Here is an 18248-nt window from a genome sequence, read left to right as displayed (position 1 = left end):
AGAAGCTGCACTCTTTAGTATGCTGAAGCATGCACGCATTCCAGGAGGAAATCAGTTTCCTTCTACAGTCTGCTTGGTGTCCTTGGAATTTTTTGTTTAGCTTATATATATATATATATACTTATATATAAAATATTAAAATAATGATATAAAAATCAACCTCTAGCAGAGTTTAAGATTAATGTGTTAAGTAAGTTTTAGTCACCAAGTACACATATGTTAAGCTATTAGAGCGGGGAAGCCAAATCTTTGCTATTCTAAGGTGCTGAATCATTTGGGTTATGAATAAGAGAATGACACCAGAGAATATTCAAAGAAAGAACACCAGGACCTGAGGAATTAAACAATAAAGCTCTCCATAAAATGCGTAGAGCCTTTTGATAAGTCAGCTTGAGAAATACAGATTTTAAGTAGAACTTGGTGGCTTATCTGGAGTAAAGCTTACAGTGTTTTACTATGTGTTTGGCACCACACATCTCAAGAGCTTTCTGTTCAAGCATTTGATAGTGACTATGCCTTACAGGTCACCTCCCGCCTTCCCATCCAGTTTTTCTGCCTGTCCTCCTTAGTCACCACAGTTTTCCCACACCTTATTCACATTTCAGTTGTTTTCTTCTTTCCTGGTTTTTTTTCCAAGTATTATCATCACTTACAACTTTTATTCTGTTGTTACTTCCATCACTCCCCCTCTATTGGTTGCTTCTGGTGTTTTTTGGTTGGGTTTTTTTGGTCTGGGGTTTTATGGAAGTAACATTGCTGTTTTGAGATATTTTCACATCACAATGTTCAGACACTTAGAACAAATGCTTTTCTTTGAGATTTAAGCATCAGATGGTTGTTTCAGGCCTCTGTGTGAGGTGGATTGGCAGAGGGAAGTGTGGAGGAGGAGATGGTTGTTGTCAAGACACCCATTGTACACCAGAAGAGTCCTTCACAGAATTCGCCATATTCCAGTAGCCTCAGGTGCTCTGTGAACCCATGTGTATGTGAGAATTTCTGAGCTGGGAAATCTTAGTGATGTTCATCACAATCTCTATGTTGAAATTTACAGAAGTACTAAATCCCCTACAATATGATATGCTTCCTCCATTCCTTCATGCACAGACTGTTACTGACTGATTGAAGCAGTGTGATTTAAGTGGAGGAAAGAAAAAACTATTTAAGATTCTTTTGCCCTAAAATTCTGCACTTCTCTTTTCACCCATGTCCCCTCCCCCACCAACAGGAAAAAAATGAATACTTTAAATATTTCTGATAGTTCCAATATAATAGTGAGCGTTGTGAGGCTCGTATGTCTGACGGCAGTGAAACAAAGAGAACACAGTCTGACACATCAACAGATGTATGATGAGGCTGAAATATTCTAGATATGCTGAATTTGCTGGGCATAGCATCAATCTGTGCATCTGCTAAGGCAGCCACAACACGTTCCAGTTCACGGGCTGTGCAAAGCAGAGTTTAATTTCACAGGCACAGGGGCGAGTTGTCCGAGATTTCTGAACGACAAGCAACCTGCTTAGAGTCACTGCCGAGCTGCTGAGTGGAAGTCAGAAGAGCTGGAAAAAAGGAGCAGTGGTAGGTGACCTGCAAAAGCAGTTTTGTCTCTTTCAGGAGTTAATGAGCTGGTAGGTACATGTATGCAGCAACTCTTTTTGGGGATAGCTGTAAAAGTCTGTATTTGAGCATGCTCAGCACCCAACGCTGCAAGAGGAGCTAAATACTGGCATAAAAATATGTTTTTTTTTTTTAAAAAAAAATTATATTTGGGATTTTAGTGGGTGAGTCCATCTGAAAACTAGAAAAATTTTAAATGAGTATTTTTTTCTTTCTTTCCTCCCTGCCTCCAACTACCTACTAACAGAAGTTTGATCCAGGCAACAGTCTAGATAATAAAGGTGAAGGCTAGAGTAAGATTGAAGGAGTTTAAGTTGTAGGAGGACCCTGTCCTTTTGTTGTAGAAAATCCGTGGCAAATGCCTACGTTTGCCCTAACGCCTTGCTTGCCCTGTCAGCGACACTGAACCCCTGTCACTGGAGGTCTGAGAGGATGGAAATGTACCAGCACAGATCCTGATGCCCTCAGTTTGAGATCTGTGGAAACACCACGGGCTGAAGCCAAATTGTCACACTCCGTGCATTTTGACAGGAGATCTGAGTTTGTTAGCGAGCAGAAGCCAACCCACAATAATTTAGAAGGAGCAGCCTTCCAAGGTAAAGATAAATTTGCCCGTTTCTTTGCCTCGTGGTCAGGCAGTAAGAATAACTCAAAGAGACAAGAAAAACTGGTACCTTCCATGGAAAGCTGATGGAAGCATTTTCCCAAGCTGTGCATGCCACCAGTCTGGCAGCACAGGATGCCCTGTTTGATCTACAGCCTTCTAGCTAATCAGTGCTGTTGCTTTGTCACCACCGTTTTGTTCCCCAGGTTGTTTCTCACCACTGCTTCTACTCCACTTCGCAGCCCCTTCAGCTCTTCCCCTCTCTTTGCATAAGCAACTTCACAACAAGAACTTGACCTTCAGAAGGAAGGCGCCCCCAGCTCTTTTGTTCTCGTGGAAAGAAAATTGTCTAGGCAGCCGGTAATTATTTATACTTATTTTTCAAAACATAGACTTTTTAGCAATTTCCATTTGAGCTCTGGAAAAAAGAAGGGAGGGTATACGATTTGCTCATGCTAGAAGGCTGGAGAAGGCTGACCCACAGAGCTCTTAACACCCTTTACAGACCCCACCACAGCTTTGGGTGCCTGGACGCGGTGTCCGTGAGCCTGCAGGGCCCTGGAACATGGCTGAGGGGAGGGGAGAAGGAGCTGGATCCAGAGCAGCAGACAGAAAGCACTCTGAATCCACCAGCAGGAACGAGATGCAGCCTGACCTGAACATACTTGAGATAAATGCTGCCTTCTGCAAATTTATATGTGAGCTGTGGCCAGAGGGAACCAGGGAGGGTGGTAGAGGGAGTCAGAGGATGTGGGCTAGGCAGGAAGCCTACGGCAAGTGTGTGTATGAAAGCTCCCCAAATTGCTTTTAGTTTGGAGAAAGCTAAAGTAATTGTAGCATCATGGGACACGCAGTACAATTTTCAGTAGTTAGGGTAGTCCTGAGCCTCACTGGGAGCTGTGGGGGAGCTCGAAGGCAGGCAGGCTGAGGACTGGGAGACAAATGCAGGGGATTGGCACACAGAAGACTTTGTACATGTCTTCCCTATATTATGATTTGGCCTGTATCAGGAACAGAGAAAAGAAAATGGTTTGGTATCTTTTTGTCTGTGTTTAAATTGGAGGGAAACCCAAGATGTCACCTATGAAAAACAGAAAAAGAGTCTCTAATTCCTGGTCTAATTAATGCATAAGTAGTAGCCCTTCTAGATGCAAGATGTTATTGACTGTCTTGCAAGGAATCCCATGAGAATGTAGAAACAAGAAAACACCTAGAGGTTGCCATTAGCCAACAGATGCTGGCAATTACACTAATTTTATATTAAAGGAGTATTCAGTGAGTGAAGAAAGTACATATTTTCAAGGTGCTAAAATGAAATCACCTCAAATTTGGCTGAGACCGATACAACAGCTTGATAAATTACACTAGTAAGCTAAAATGAAATCACCTCAAATTTGGCTGAGACTGATACAACAGCTTGATAATTTGCAATAGTGGTTTTCCCTGAATATGTCTCCCAATATGAGTATTTCTGAGGTGTCTCATCAACTACACCTTGGGAAGTACTTTTCAAGTTATTCTAAAATAAAAGGGTTTGGTGGCGGGGGGGTCATTCTAGACTGAGCATTTTAAACAATTTAATTTTTCTGACATTCAATGACAAATACTTTTCTCTCCCTGGCATTTTTGAGGAACTTATTATGGTGAAACCTTTACATAGTTTGGATTCTGCAACTGGGAAGAAGGATCATGAGATAATTTTGTTGATCAACAAGCATTTTCATGTAACAATGAACCAGCCGACAATCTCTCCCAAAAAAGCTGGGAGGGCTGGTAAAATTCTGAACACTCTCTGAAGAAAACAGAAAATAGGAAGGATTAACACAACCAGTGACAGTATACGTTGTCTTGCTATCAGGCTGAATAAAATAAAAATCTTATCTTTTGGTGGGAGGTTGACTGTAACCTTACTCAACTGCTTCATTCGCAAGCAGAGTAGAGCCCTGACATTTCTTTAGCTGAAAATACCACGACAGATATGTAAGTTCATGTTGTCATAAAGGAGAGATTTCTGGAAAGTGGTGTATATTTACTGGAGAGGAAACAGGCTTCTCTAAAGACGAAAGTTGTAAAGATGTGAGTTTATTCCTGTTGTATTTAAATTAGGTGTTTATGAATTGCAGATTAAATAGAGTTGTATTATGGTATCTAAATCTAAGGATCAGTAACTGTCACGGTCAATGGCATAACACTGCTACTAGTATGTCAGATCTGATATCAGAATAAACAGCCAAACTGCAAGGAGCCACTACTGATATAGACTGTGCTGTAGAAAACCTCTGAATCTAATTGAGGAAGTTGTTTAAAAACAATTCTTCCCTTACTGTACTGTACTATACTATACCATCCCTAGTATTATATAATACTTCATTCTTGAAACTGCTAAAATTTTGTAAAACATATTGTTCAAATAAGATACCATATTTTAAGCTCCACCTTCCCCTCAGAGGACATGACAGAACCATTTCAAGGCCTCCATCAAATAACACACCAGAAAAGAGAATTTCCACCACAGAATCAGGAGCAGCTTTCACCATACATGCCTGTTCAGATTAATTTAGATCATTCCCGAATTGGTGAAAAATTTTAGCTGTTACAGTACATGTCCCCCCATTTGAAGACTTGTGATGGTCAGGACAGTTTCTGTCTTTCCCTACAGAAATCATTCTATTAATTTCCGATCCAGAAAACAATCTGAATTATTAAATTAAAGCACATTGTTTCATTTCCTTAGATATATAAAGGGCTACTTGTCAGATTAGACCTCCTGTATTTTACTGGCTAGTAAGCAACTCCTTCCTTCAGCAAGGGGTGAGACCCTGCATTCCTCCCTTTGGTGACCAATTGCCATGCTTCAGCTTCAAACTGTGTCAGTCTGAAACTTACCTGATATACATTTCACCATATACGAAATGGCACGTGAAAAACATAGGCGGTGTAAAAATCTAAATAAAGTGTGCGATTTTAGCTCCTTATTGGTGCCTGAGATGCAGCAAGGAGCAACGATGGGTTTGGGGTGACTGATTCCCAGCGTCTCCCTCCTAAGCACACCTTACATGCAAATACATGCAAATAACCAACGTGCTGGGTGGTAATCCCAGCTCTATCCCCCTGGCAAGTTTTGAGCAAGGTCACTGATTCCGCTGTTATCTACGGCACAGACATCACCCAAGCCATTGGAAAAGGAATGAGCTCCTTCTCCATGGCAACTAACAGTGTTGTAACTGTTCCCTGAAATATGGAGACAGACAATACATCACTGTATACCTGCCAGAAGGGACTTGTGCAAAGAGGGGATATCTATAGCTTTAAAATTTGCTGGGCAGAAACACTTAAAGATTAGACACCGGCCAGCTCCTGGTTCTGTAATTGAAACAATGAGAGCATTTCCTTTAAAAGAAATGCAAAGTAACCTACAGTCAAAGGTCTGGCTTAACAGGAAAATGTTAAATTATCTTCCTGTAATTTATTTCCTTCCCTTATTTTTTTTTTTTTATTTTTGATAGTGGGAATTGAGCAAAATATTCACCATTAATATTGAATATACAGCCTATGTATATAGCCTATATATAGCCTATGAATTTACGGTTTTGAAGTACCTTCAAAAATATTATTTTCTCCTCACATTTATTCATTACTTAATATTGTTTGAGGAATATATCTACTTTATTTTACTATGCCTTGATTATACACATGCAAAAAAGTGGGAATTTTTTCTTTCAGCAATCTGAGCAAACTTTCTCTGGGCTCTGTGAAACCTTTGGTGCTTTTGGCGGTGGTAGAGGACATGGGCAACTTCAAATTATTACTGACAGGAGTGAAAATTAGTGCAGTTGTGGAGGGAGAAGGTTGACTTGATCCCAGTGATCCTCCAAAACAAGGGACACAAGCCACTTCCCTTGTCTGTCTGACAGTTTCTCCGAATTGGAGCACAGACTTGGTGGCACACAATCTCTTGGAGAGTTTATCATTCATCTGACCTAAAATGAGTTCTAATTTCAATATTTTCATCAGGCTATGACTTGTTTTGTTCTGATTTTTTCTCCCACTGTCTTCATTGTGAAACAAGTGTCAGACAAAAGCTGATAAAAGATTTTTTTTCAATTGTCTAACAATGAGTGAGTTTTGAATTAGACATATTTTGTTTACCTGTCCTTACAAGGAATGGCATGTAGATAATCTGCACCCTCAACTAAAATAATCTGGCCAGAATGGTTATTTATACAGCTGTTTCTGATCAAAATATGGGTGCATATTCATATTATTTTTGATTATTTTCTATCTGGAGCCATGGGCAGAGGTTGCCCTTGTTAGGTAAAATAATATAAAAGCTAAATACTTGTGCACTGGCCTAGTAAAGAAATTTTTTTTCAATTCTGTCTTTTTATTATTTTAGGAGAGATGTACTCTGATTTTCCATTTTTCCTTCAAGTACATACTAAAATTGTAACATGCGCTCACTTTCCACTTCAGTATACTTTTGGCTTTCAATTTTAAGATTGTGCAACACTTTGTTTTATGATTTACAAGCCTTGAAGGTGCTCTCAGCTCTCCAATTTTTTCTAGCTATTCTATTATAATTTTATTGAGCCAACAGCTGGTTTTATAGATGCCTGTGGTGTCGTGTTCAGTTCTGCTCTTTGACCCTTTAAAGCAGCTGCATTAGAAATAAATTAGTAGTAGATATTACACAGTACAGGTGAAATTGTTCCTCTCTTCCTGTGGTAGGGAAAAGTTGTATAACTAAGACAAGCCACCTTAATACAATACAGAAGTTAGGAAAAGGTCACTCTAATTACTGAAATGTAAGTTTTCATTTTATCCCATTACATATAAATAGCGTTATCACATGGTTTTGAATGTCAGATAAGAGTTGTGCTAATTCTCTGTTCAAAATGGCACTAACTATCTTTACTATCTCCACTTTTATTTTTTTTTTTTTTTCAGGGCCGATAGATGCATACTTTGGAAAGAACTGTAAAAGCAATGGGATTATTTTCTTCATAAGATTCAATTTATATGAAACAATTTTCTGAGACATCTTAAAGCTTCCCTTTTTTTTTTTTTTTTTTTTTTCAGGGCCGATAGATGCATACTTTGGAAAGAACTGCAAAAGCAATGGGATTATTTTCTTCACAAGATTCTGTAGAGCAATTTATATGAAACAATCTTCTGAGACATCTTAAAGCATAAAGGAAAATAACAAGTTAGGAAGTAGGAGACTCTTGCATCCAGTGAGAGGCCAGTATGCATGCGAAAAAAAAATTATGAGGAATGACCTGAAGGGAGTGAAAAGTTAGTAGGAAGTGGTGACTCCAGCTAATTTTTGGAACAGCAGACCTGGCTATACTTGTGACTACCATGATTACCATAGCATCTAATTTATTCCACCTTGTCTATCTTCTGGCTCTCTGGAGCGCACTGCAGTCTAGTGCCACAGTAGCCGAAACCCATAATATTCTGAAAAATGGAAAGAAGATGCAGCATGGGATGCTGAGAGGTGAATGGCACCAATGGATATTCTTGTCTTCCCTTCTTCATTTCAGTTCTCAAACAAAAGATCAATTCAAAGTATTTATGGTTTCTCCTTGAACGGGAGGTGGGAAATGTTCCTTTCTGAATATGGCTTGTAGGTAGGATTTCTCAGAGAAACTAGATAGGTCAAAACCTCAGAGGTCTGAAAGAAAATAATTTTTTACTTTTACTTTCATTCTTGTTTTAACTGAAAGAGCCGTGGAACATTTCCACCCTTACCAGAAATAGTTCAAAGAGTGAGATATGGCCAGATAGAAAGATCAATCAGGCAATATTAAATCCCAGAGGAGTTTCACCCAGATTGATGCTATGATACAGGAGGAGGAGGAGAAGGAAAATTGTCCAGATGTTATATTTTTTGTATGATAATTCATGTGCGAGTCATGCAGTAGAAAGCACATCTTTAATATTCAACAGCTACTGTAGCAGAAGGGCTCCTAATATGACAATGTACATATGCATTCTCCCTGGGATTACAGCACTGAATGTTAATGCTGGTGCTCAGAAATTAAGTAGCAGGCAGTTACTTTGAAGTAAATTAGTGAAGGAATTTACTGCGTGCTAGCTATTTTCTGCTCATTATCAGTAAAAGCAGTCTAAGCTATCCCCCAGTATCCAATCCGTAGACAGACTATCTGTCTACACTGCAAAATGAAGGAGAGCCACAGAGCAAACTCAAGCAGCAACCCTGACTGCCATACTGCTAATATATATGATATATATATATATATGATATATATATGAATATATATGAAAATATATATGAATATATATATGATAGCATTATGATCATGAAGTAGTAGTAGATACATGTCAAAGGTGTGTAGCAGAAGAATACTTTCAGATTATTCATAATCTTCTTACAGGATCAAAGCTGAACAAAGTACCTTACATTATCAGATAACTGGTATTTGGTTCAATGATTTCTTTGATTAACATTCGCTTCATAGCAGAATTAGTCAGTGTCAAGCAGCATACCCAAACTGAGTGCCAATGATGACAGTGCCCAGGTCCTCTACAGATTTTTTTTTTGTCGAGGCTATCAGAATCCCCTTTTCAATGACAGTAAGTAAATGTTCTCAGAGATGAATAGTTTTAGGCTTCCTTTGGCACAAAACAAACTCTCTAAGTGATAAAACTCTGCAGTTGTGTGGAAACATGGACATTGAAGTTGGTGTTGGAAGCATATGATGTTTTTGGTAGGATGAATTACAGTCTAAGTCATTTCTGTAATTCAGCTAGAAGTGTTCAAGCATTAAACTCCCAGGCTTCTTTTATGGAAAAGAAAATATCTTATTTAGTAGTAAAGAATTATTACAGCTTGAAAAATTGCTGTTGTCCCTGCTGGTAGTTCAAAGGATTAAAAACTTTTGCCTCCTATTATTGAGTACATGTTTGTGGAGAGATACCATGCAAGAAAAAAGCAGTTCCCATTTCTATACCTCACCTAAGCCATGAAAGCAATGTCATTTGTTTCCTATTTTTTGTGAAGTTTTTCTATGTTCTCTCCTTTGAATGCTTGAAACTAATTACTTGGCTAGATGTAAACTGGTCCTACCTCACATCAATCCAAGGCAGTGAATGTCACAATGAATTCAGAGAAATGTCTCCTGACCAGTTTTTATTTTCTCCACACATACCACTTAAGAAACAGAGGAACTCCAGCCAGGGAACAATAAGAAATCCTTTCACTGACATCAGGCAAGTAACACATCTAGAAATGGACCTTCTACCTCTTCTTCTTCAAGAAATCCCCTTTTGAGAAAAGACTCCAGGACCCTGGAGTTGATTTCCAGGATCTCTCTTTAGTTGTAGAGTGATGGCAGCTGCTTTTGTAAGAAGGAAGGCAGACCTGAAAGGTATTTCCCTTTTTGCTGCTCTTACTGGAAGCACCTGAAGAGCACTAGGGTGAGGCAGAGACATAAATGCAACCCACATTGCAGTAGGTTTAGCTGAGGGACAGCTGTCAGGTCTGAAACTGATGATCTGTGTTGTAGATGACTTACATTATGTTGATTGTTTCCAAGTGGATATATAAGTATTTTTGAAATTATGTCATTTGATTTGGAGCGGTTGGTGGAGATGGAAAGCAGACAAGGAGCGCGCTTCCTTTCTGTCCCTACCACCTTTCTCAAGAGCAACTCTTGTCTGATCTCGGTGTTTCTGTGCTCAAATCAAATAGCCTATTAAGAAACTCTCAAATTATTTCTGTTCACCAGAATGACACTTTTACAAAATCATGCTTAATTACGTGTAGCTAAGTCTTTATAAATGCATATTAAAACCCAAAGAAATACTGCATTTCATTAATAGACCACAGATTATGACATCAGTTCCTTATATAGCAAGTTCCCATAGCAGAAATTGGTGGAGGTCTCCAGAACGGATGTGACAAATTTGAACATTGCATCCAAAACCACTACCCTTAGAGGGCAAATCAAACCTCTGCTCTTTTCTATCTCAGTAAAGACTCTCAAGGTGCAGCCTAAATGAAAATGTAGTTTCAGATCTGAACTGTGACATATTACACTTCCTGCCACATTTTCTACTTTTTTGGGGTTTTCTCTTCATAGCTGGTCATTCAGGCAGCCAGCTTTTCCCTTTTACCTCATCTGTGGTAATGATGCCTAAGTATGTTTAAAGAACAGATTAAAGAACTTCCTTAAAACATTAACAATTCCCTTCTATCACTTTCACAAAATCCTGTATTTGTCTAGTGCTATTATTTTTATTACTACACACTAACATAAAACACTGTCTAGTGCTATTATTTTTATTACTACACATAAAACAGGATTTTTCATTCTTTTTCTCCTTCAGCGTTATTTACACCTCAAATCATAACCCGTTTTACCTGGGTAAGAATTATATCCTGAATGCCTTCACCTCCAGTTTCCCAGACGACTAAAAATATTTCATATCAGTGTTTTTCAACCCCGTGAACAACTGCATTTTTCTGGAAATTATTTCAAGAAAGCAGAAAACACCTCAACTTGAAGAAGAAGAAATGCTCCCTGATTACAACTGCAGCTCAGTCGTTTCTTTTTGTTTCTGGTGTGACCCCCCCTGCTTTACAGGAAATATTCTGAACAGTTACAAGGCGTGCAGCAATTTTTTGATGGTTTTATTAATCAACCATAGTGTCGTAACACCTGGAGCAGAGAGTGGTGTTGCAGAGTGGAAGGTGTTGTACAAGGGATCGTTTCTGAATGGCAGAAGATGAGCTGCCACAGCAAGCACAGCTGCAGCAGAAATGCCTGCTCCTATGCAAATAACCCTAATAAAAATGGAAATAAGACAGGTGAAGATCAGTTTCTTAGTAAGATTGTTCCAGAGGGCTCTTCAAAAACCCATCTATCCTTAGAAATAGGGCCTTGCGTTCATTTTTGATGACAAATAAAAATTGGATGGTGTGGGAACAACAGGAACTGAATGCAAGTGATGCCAGACCAGCAGCAAAATAGGAGGCTGCACCCTTATTGCTCATAGAGAGCACGTGGGTACAAATTGTGACTTGATATATGCATCCAGACCTTCTGTCGGTGCTAATCCCTCTGGTCCACTGAAATATGCCCAGCCAGTACGATGTGACAATTAGATTTAAATCTTCTGGGTTCTGCATGTGCTTTGCCCTTCAAACTGCTGGGCTCGTGTGGCTGTGTTAGCTGTGCTCCTCCCCTATCCAGTGTCACCCGCAGAGTCCCACCGTGAGGCTCCTCAACAGGCACAGGCAGCTGCACAACAATTCTACCTGAGGAAATGTGTGTCTGCAGAGAAATTCAATTTTACTCTGGTAGAAAGAAGGTGGGGGTTTTTTTGTTGTCGCTTCTTTACTACTGATGATTAACTCTTTTGCTTATTTGCAAAGACAATAAGAGAGGCAGAGAATAGGAAGCAAAAGAATCACATTCCCAACCATGCTAATATAATCCCATGCTGTTAAAAAATGAACTCATGGATCCCAGGGATAATAGGATGTACAATATACAATGAATGCACGATGCAGGTTGTAAGAATAGATGACAAATAGCATCTTCAGAACCAGGGAAGCAGTTGTCTGAGGCTTAAAATCCCAGGTAGCATAGGAAGCCAGTGATACAACCTATCCACGAATTATTCCTTCAGGGTATCCCAAGACCTTTGCCTGTTGCCAAACTTTCAGGTAGCAGCTGAGTCGAAGGTGGGCATCAGTGACAGACGTGATTGCCTTATGCTTCCTGCTGACAATCTTCAACTGTACCATATGTATTTATGGGAGAGATATCATCAGGACCATGTTTACTCTTTGAAATTCTAGATTTGGAACTTGCTTTCAATTGCTTTTGTCAGTTGCCCCTACTTATAAAAAGTGAGAGGAATATAAATTGAAAGTTCCCAGATATTTAAAACTCTTCTTACTCTTTTCTTTTTTAAGTAAAAAACCAAATTGTGCTCACTGAGTACTGCTACATTTTTCTTCTTATATGTCTTTATTCTGAAAAAGTTCAGCGATTCCTATGATCAAGCTCTTGATATTAACAGGCAGAATGTGGAAGCATCACATCTCATCTGGGAAGATCCAGCCAAAAGAGTCAGGGGCTACTTAAAACTCTATTTTCAGCCAGATAAATGACTTTGTGCAAATGTTGCGGATTTAGATTTGCAGGAACAGAACAACAGAACTGGGTCGAACAACAGAACTTTCGGTCACTGCCAATATTGAAACAAATATCCTAGACATGAATGGTGGTATCATGGACACTCTGAGCTTCTCAGTTCTTGCAGCCCCTTTATTCTCCAAGAAAGCCTAAAGAAAATTTCAGAATGGGAGTACTTAAATGCAGCAAAGAAAGGGACATGGGTTTATGCGGGAGACAGCTGGGTGGACTTTGATTTTGCAGTGTTGACTGTATTTAAAAATTCAGTCCAGAAAGAAAAAGTGCAAAGACTAAACATCCTATCTATGTCATGGTTTCATCTCTGTGGCTACCTGACCATGTTGCTAATACACCCCCCTGCTCAGCAACTGAAAGGAATAAGAAGCGGTTCCCTTGCGGAGCTCTGTCCGCACTGTGGGCATTTTAGCCTAGTGCAGCATAAACTATTTCTTGCTTTCTCTTTCATTTGGTGTTTCTTCCATTTTTTTTCTTTTCACACCATGGCATACAGAGCATTGTTTTCCTCTCTGTTTTAGGAATTGTCCTTTTCCTTCACTCTCTTATTTCTCTCTTACACTGCAGTATTTTCTCTGTCGTCTGCCTATCCCGCGTTCTGTCCCTCTCACACCTTGCTTGGCTTCCTCCAAAGAATTGCCTGATTAGAGTGGCCAGGTTTTAGCTGGATCCAACCAACCATTCAAAAAAGTTAAGCTTATTTAGAAGACTAAATATGCATTACTGGATGCAGTGCTGCCATACTGTGGTAGTTTCTCAGACAAATGAAACATTACAGAGAGCTGCCTTCTCAAAGGACACACAACCTCGCTGGCCATGAGGCCATTATGGGAGGTGGACACTGCAATACCCTTCAGTGAATTCTAGCTGATATTTTCACTCATAATTACCTGGCAGGAAAGACTCAAGCCCCATTCCTTGCCTGCAGAGTTATTCCAGCTGCTGAGTGCTCCACCTGAAGACCTTCATCTCCTCACTTTAATTAATGAGTACAGAGGCTGGCAGCCTGGCTGAGGCAGACAGTCAGCTCGAGTCCAACTGTCCTAATTCAATGTGGTGAGGTGGAATGCACCCATTTTCCAGAGACCTGCCAAAATCAGACTGCATTGTCTTCTGTACTATGGGCAGAACTGACTTGGAGAGTACCAGACAATAGTTTGTGCCTCTCTTGCTTAAAGGTCTTTTGTTTCCTCTTTCACAGAAGTTCAGTATGTTAAATTTTAAAAATTAAACAAATGGAAAAGCGTATCTTCTAAAAGTCACATTAGTTATGTGGTCATTTGCTTTTCCACTTCAAAAATGAGTGCACAGGGTTCACTGGTTACTGCCTTATACCACTAAGCAAAGAAAAGTTCACAATTTTCTGGATTGAACACTTTGATGCAGTTCAAGCAACCACATACCTGTACAAAGCACTTAGAGGAAATAGTATCAATACCCTCTTATCTCTGAAAAGGGGAAAAATCCCTTCTTAAAAGCTGCAAATGTCAGGGGAATAATTGATTCCTGAAGTGAGTAACCCCGGAAATTCATGTAAGATGCTGGTAGCAGAAAAATTAAGCAGTGGAAAATAGGATGGTGCAAAAATGAGGCCAGGGCATTTTAAGATGCAGCTGTGTTGCTTTTAAGTTCAGCTGGGGAGCTGGCCAAGAAGCTGCTGCACTGGGAAATAACTGTGAGGTCCATAAAAGGGATGGAAAATGTATGGACAAGTGTTGCTGGAGGCTTTACAGACTTCCAAAGGACCTTGGTGGTGGGCCTCACTGTCAGAGAGTGGCAGTTTTGCCCAGACTGATGAAGGATAGTTATGCCACAAGAGGATGCACTGGGATAAGAGGGCTGACTGCATGGATTAAGGCATTATATAAAACATATAGTAACTTCACAGTGGTAGATACGATTTCAAATAGCTTCAATATCTCCTCGTAGAAGCAGAGGTCTCAATGATTTCCTCGTACTCCCTCCACCTAACACCTAGAGGTAAGGAAACTGCACAAATATGATAAATGCCTCTTTACTCGTATCTCTTTTTCCCTCATGCATTGATCAATCACTTATATGTGTGCACATCAGCCTATATGACAAGGTGAACATGACTCTTGCATTAGGTATAACTTCAATATCACCACCTTCTAGTCAAGAATGACATGTCCAGCAAGTGTCCTGCTGCAAACACTACACACATCATTGTCCCATGTGCTTACAGGTTTCAGTATTCTCTGAAAACACCTAATAAAATAATCAGGTATACAATCTTACCTATAACTTTTCCTAGGAACAGTGCCTTTGGGGAATTGAACTGAATGTCAGATGCTGTTGGCAGGCTGTAACTTGTTGGAGGATAGTGATCAAGCTGGGGGAAGAGAAAAGAAATTATGAATATTTTGAACTGATCTGCCTTCTTGCAGCGCTACTGAATCAGGCCTGCTTTATAGAGTTTATGCCACCACTTACAACTCTGTCTGATATGCTCTGCTTTCATTTTGATAAAGGAAAAGTAACAGTTAATTCCACTCCTTGCCATATCTGCCATTTCCAAAGTTCCCAAGGCCTGAAAAATACCTATATTGGACATTTGTATGTTTTGGTTGCTATAGAATCATTTTGTCTTTTGGTTGTGTGCTTCAATATAATTGCTAAAAATAACAACAGCATCAAGATAACCAATAAAACAGCTTATTATTTTAATGCAGAATTTCCATTTGGGACCTACGTTACGGCTAAAACTAGATTTACGTGCTTTGCCTAACAAAGAGTAGCCTAGACTGATGTAGGTGTTGGCCATTCTCCTTTTCTCTCAGGAAAGTCATAAATGAATAGGACATATATTTGTGCACTTCATGTTTATTATTTCCTTGTTGAAAATGCTGAACTTATTTATGATGACACCTAGCGAAAACTAAGAAATAAATTAATGGGTAATCAACTTAGCTAAATAGTGCAATCTACAGGAAACTCGTATTGTCCCTGATATGGCACAAGAATCACACTATATTAGCATATTTTTTCCTGTTTTAAACTATTTAACAGAAAAATGTGAAGCGAGACGAATAAAACAAATTGCCTATGCTCAGAAATAGCACTATTAAGATAGTTCAATACAGCTCAGTAGAGTTTTGATGTTCATATTTGACAAAGGTAATTGGGGTGAATTTTTAATTTTGCTGTTGTTATTTAATTTCTTGGCTTTGTGTGCTTATTGCACAGCCTTTAAGAGGGCAGAAGAACAATTTTTTATTTTATTCTGGCTTTACCCTGGCACAATACAAGATAGAAGCTCATATACTTGATTAAAGACTTTGCAGGATATTATAGATTGCAGAAGTAATTCTGGAGAATTTGCAATACTAAAGGGCATACAACTTTTAACATACCGTTTTTTCCGTATTTCTAATTTAAAAATATTATTATCTCCGATTAGTTTGCTTTAATGATACTGCAGTGGTTCAAAGGAAATGAACGACAGATTGCATAGAACTGATTGGCTGAATCCCATTATACCCTGGAATTCTGTGAGCTCATTAGCTGGAAAGCCTACTAATGTCATACTCATGAATCTGCAGAGACAATAATCTCAAAAAACTATGATAACAGGAAAAGAGGGCTCCTGTCTTGCTTATAACTGCCCCATAAAACCCCAAGAGAACTGCATGTACATAACAGACAGAAGGAAAATATTCCCTGCAGATGCCAGAAGCGGTCAAGCAAATATTTATATTCAGAAAATATTTTTAATTGACCAAAACCAGTTTGCACACTGATTATTTAAAATTTGGCCCTCAATGTTTATCAGCATGACTAGTGGCTAGCTAGTTTAGACTGTAGTTTGAGTTAAATATATGGAAACACATAGTTCCATCTTCTTACTCAGCAAGTAAGACATTTCAGTTTGTTTACAGTATCTTGAACAGCTTTTCTCAGATTTTCAATAGCAGAAATACATATTTTACTTGAAAATATACATATAATTTAAAATAAAAATTATTTTTGAAAGTGTGTAATCAAGTGAATACAAAGACATAAAATACAAAACAGTTCTCAGCCTTAACCACAGTAGGTCCTACTGAGTACAAACTCCAATTAAGTGCTTGCTATTGGTTTCCCTGGTGGAAGGTAAATCACCGTTCTGGCATGCAGCATCACAAGTGTCAGACGTGTTGTCAACAGGAGCTGCAGGCATATCAGGTGAACAAAACATCGCCTTCTTATTTCAGAAGACAAAGAGGAATGGCTCAGATCAAATCTCAGATCTGTCATGGTATTTCCCAATGTAGTTCTTAAACTAAGGATAGAGACTTTAGAGAGGCATATCAGGACAAGATTGGGGAAAAGACTGATCCACAAAACCCTGATCCTCCAGCCTCTTGTATGCCAAGACTAAAACCTCATGACTTCTTTGCCTGCAGTGGAATTATTTCTGATACATTCTGATTGCACAGGATTCATCTTCTAGGTTCTCCTTTTACATGTATGACTTAAAATACGCTGAAATAACTCTGATATAATAATGTGGTCTACTACCACGTATATTAGTATTTGTCAATATCATCAAGTTACTCTTCTTCCAAAATCAATCTAGAGCAATTTTAAAATATTTCTTTTATTGTGACTTGGAACCTGAGCAGTGGGGTTGATCAGATAATCACTAACTTGATAATAATAAATACTAATAAATCATAATAATTTTTATCAATCTATCATTTCCTTTATCAATGTATTGTGGGTATCCTAGAGCTGTAACTATGGTCCAGGTGTCCATTATCAGAGTAACTATTAGGAACAAGTAATAAAAAATTCATCCCTGCCTAATGTACAGGCTGCCTATCTGAGAATGCTAATTGTGTCTGCAGGACATACCTGAAAATGAAAAGTAAGTTTAAACAATGAGCATTTACATGTACAAATACAGCATATCAAATCCTGCCAGCTGTGGTGTGGTGAAACTCTTCTTGTCTTCAGCTACTGTTCAGGATGGGGAAAGACTGGTTTGATAATGGATTAAAAGAGAGTCTGTATATTAGCTGTGTAAAGCTATAGTTTGCTTCTTTGCAGTGCAGGTTTCCTCCAATGTTGTTACTGCCCATACAGTACAACAGAAGCTTTGATATCTAGGTTTTTATTTTTAAGTTGCTCCGTAATTTGGGCCCAGAATATCTAATATATCACCCTATCACCCAAAGCTTAGGTTTTGTAGTTTAGCTAATGCAACATGCTATATCTGTTAAGAAGTTCTTCTGAGGCCATGGTGGAAAATCCTTCAGGAATGACAGAGCATTGCAACCCTCACCCTGTTCTGCCAGCTACAGTTCTCCGACTTCGCCTTTCCTGGCAAAAATGCATAATGGCACTCACATTTAAAATAATTAAAAATATAAAATTATAAATCATAGAATCAAAGAATCATGTAGGTTGGAAGGGATCTTTAAGATCATCAAATCCAACCATCAACCTAACAACAAACCACCACTAAACCATGTTCCTAAGCACCATGTCTACCTATCTTTTAAATGCTTCCAGTGATTCCACCACTTCCCTGGGAAGCCTGTTCCAATAACACTTTTGGTGAAGAAATTTCTCATAATATGCAATCTAAACCTCCCCTGTCATAACTTGAGGCCATTTCCTCTTGTCCTATCACTTGTTACTTGGGAGAAGAGACCGACTTCCACCTTCCAGGGAGTTGTAAAAAGCGAGAAGGTCTCCCCTCAGCCTCCTTTTCTCCAGGCTCAACACCCCCAGCTCCCTCAGCCTCTCCTCACAAGACTTCTTCTCAAGACCCCTCACCAGCTCCATTGCCCTTTTATGGATCTGCTCCAGCCCCTCAATGGCTTTTTTGTGTTGTG

General features: G+C 39.0%; 1 protein-coding gene across 1 annotated transcript in view; it reads right to left on the bottom strand.

Annotated features, from left to right (window-relative positions):
* The window catches only part of CNTNAP2 (contactin associated protein-like 2), a 1244457-nt gene that overhangs the window by 48806 nt on the left and 1177403 nt on the right, over positions 1-18248 (bottom strand). Inside the window, exon 21 of the mRNA XM_014946966.1 lies at positions 14665-14758. Within this exon, the coding sequence (XP_014802452.1) occupies positions 14665-14758 (94 nt within the window). The remainder of the gene's footprint in view (positions 1-14664; positions 14759-18248) is intronic.

This window comes from Calidris pugnax, unplaced genomic scaffold (assembly GCF_001431845.1).
Source record: "Calidris pugnax isolate Ruff unplaced genomic scaffold, ASM143184v1 scaffold71, whole genome shotgun sequence".
NCBI classification, from domain to species: Eukaryota; Metazoa; Chordata; class Aves; order Charadriiformes; family Scolopacidae; genus Calidris; species Calidris pugnax.
This window is presented reverse-complemented; position numbering and strand designations above follow the sequence as displayed.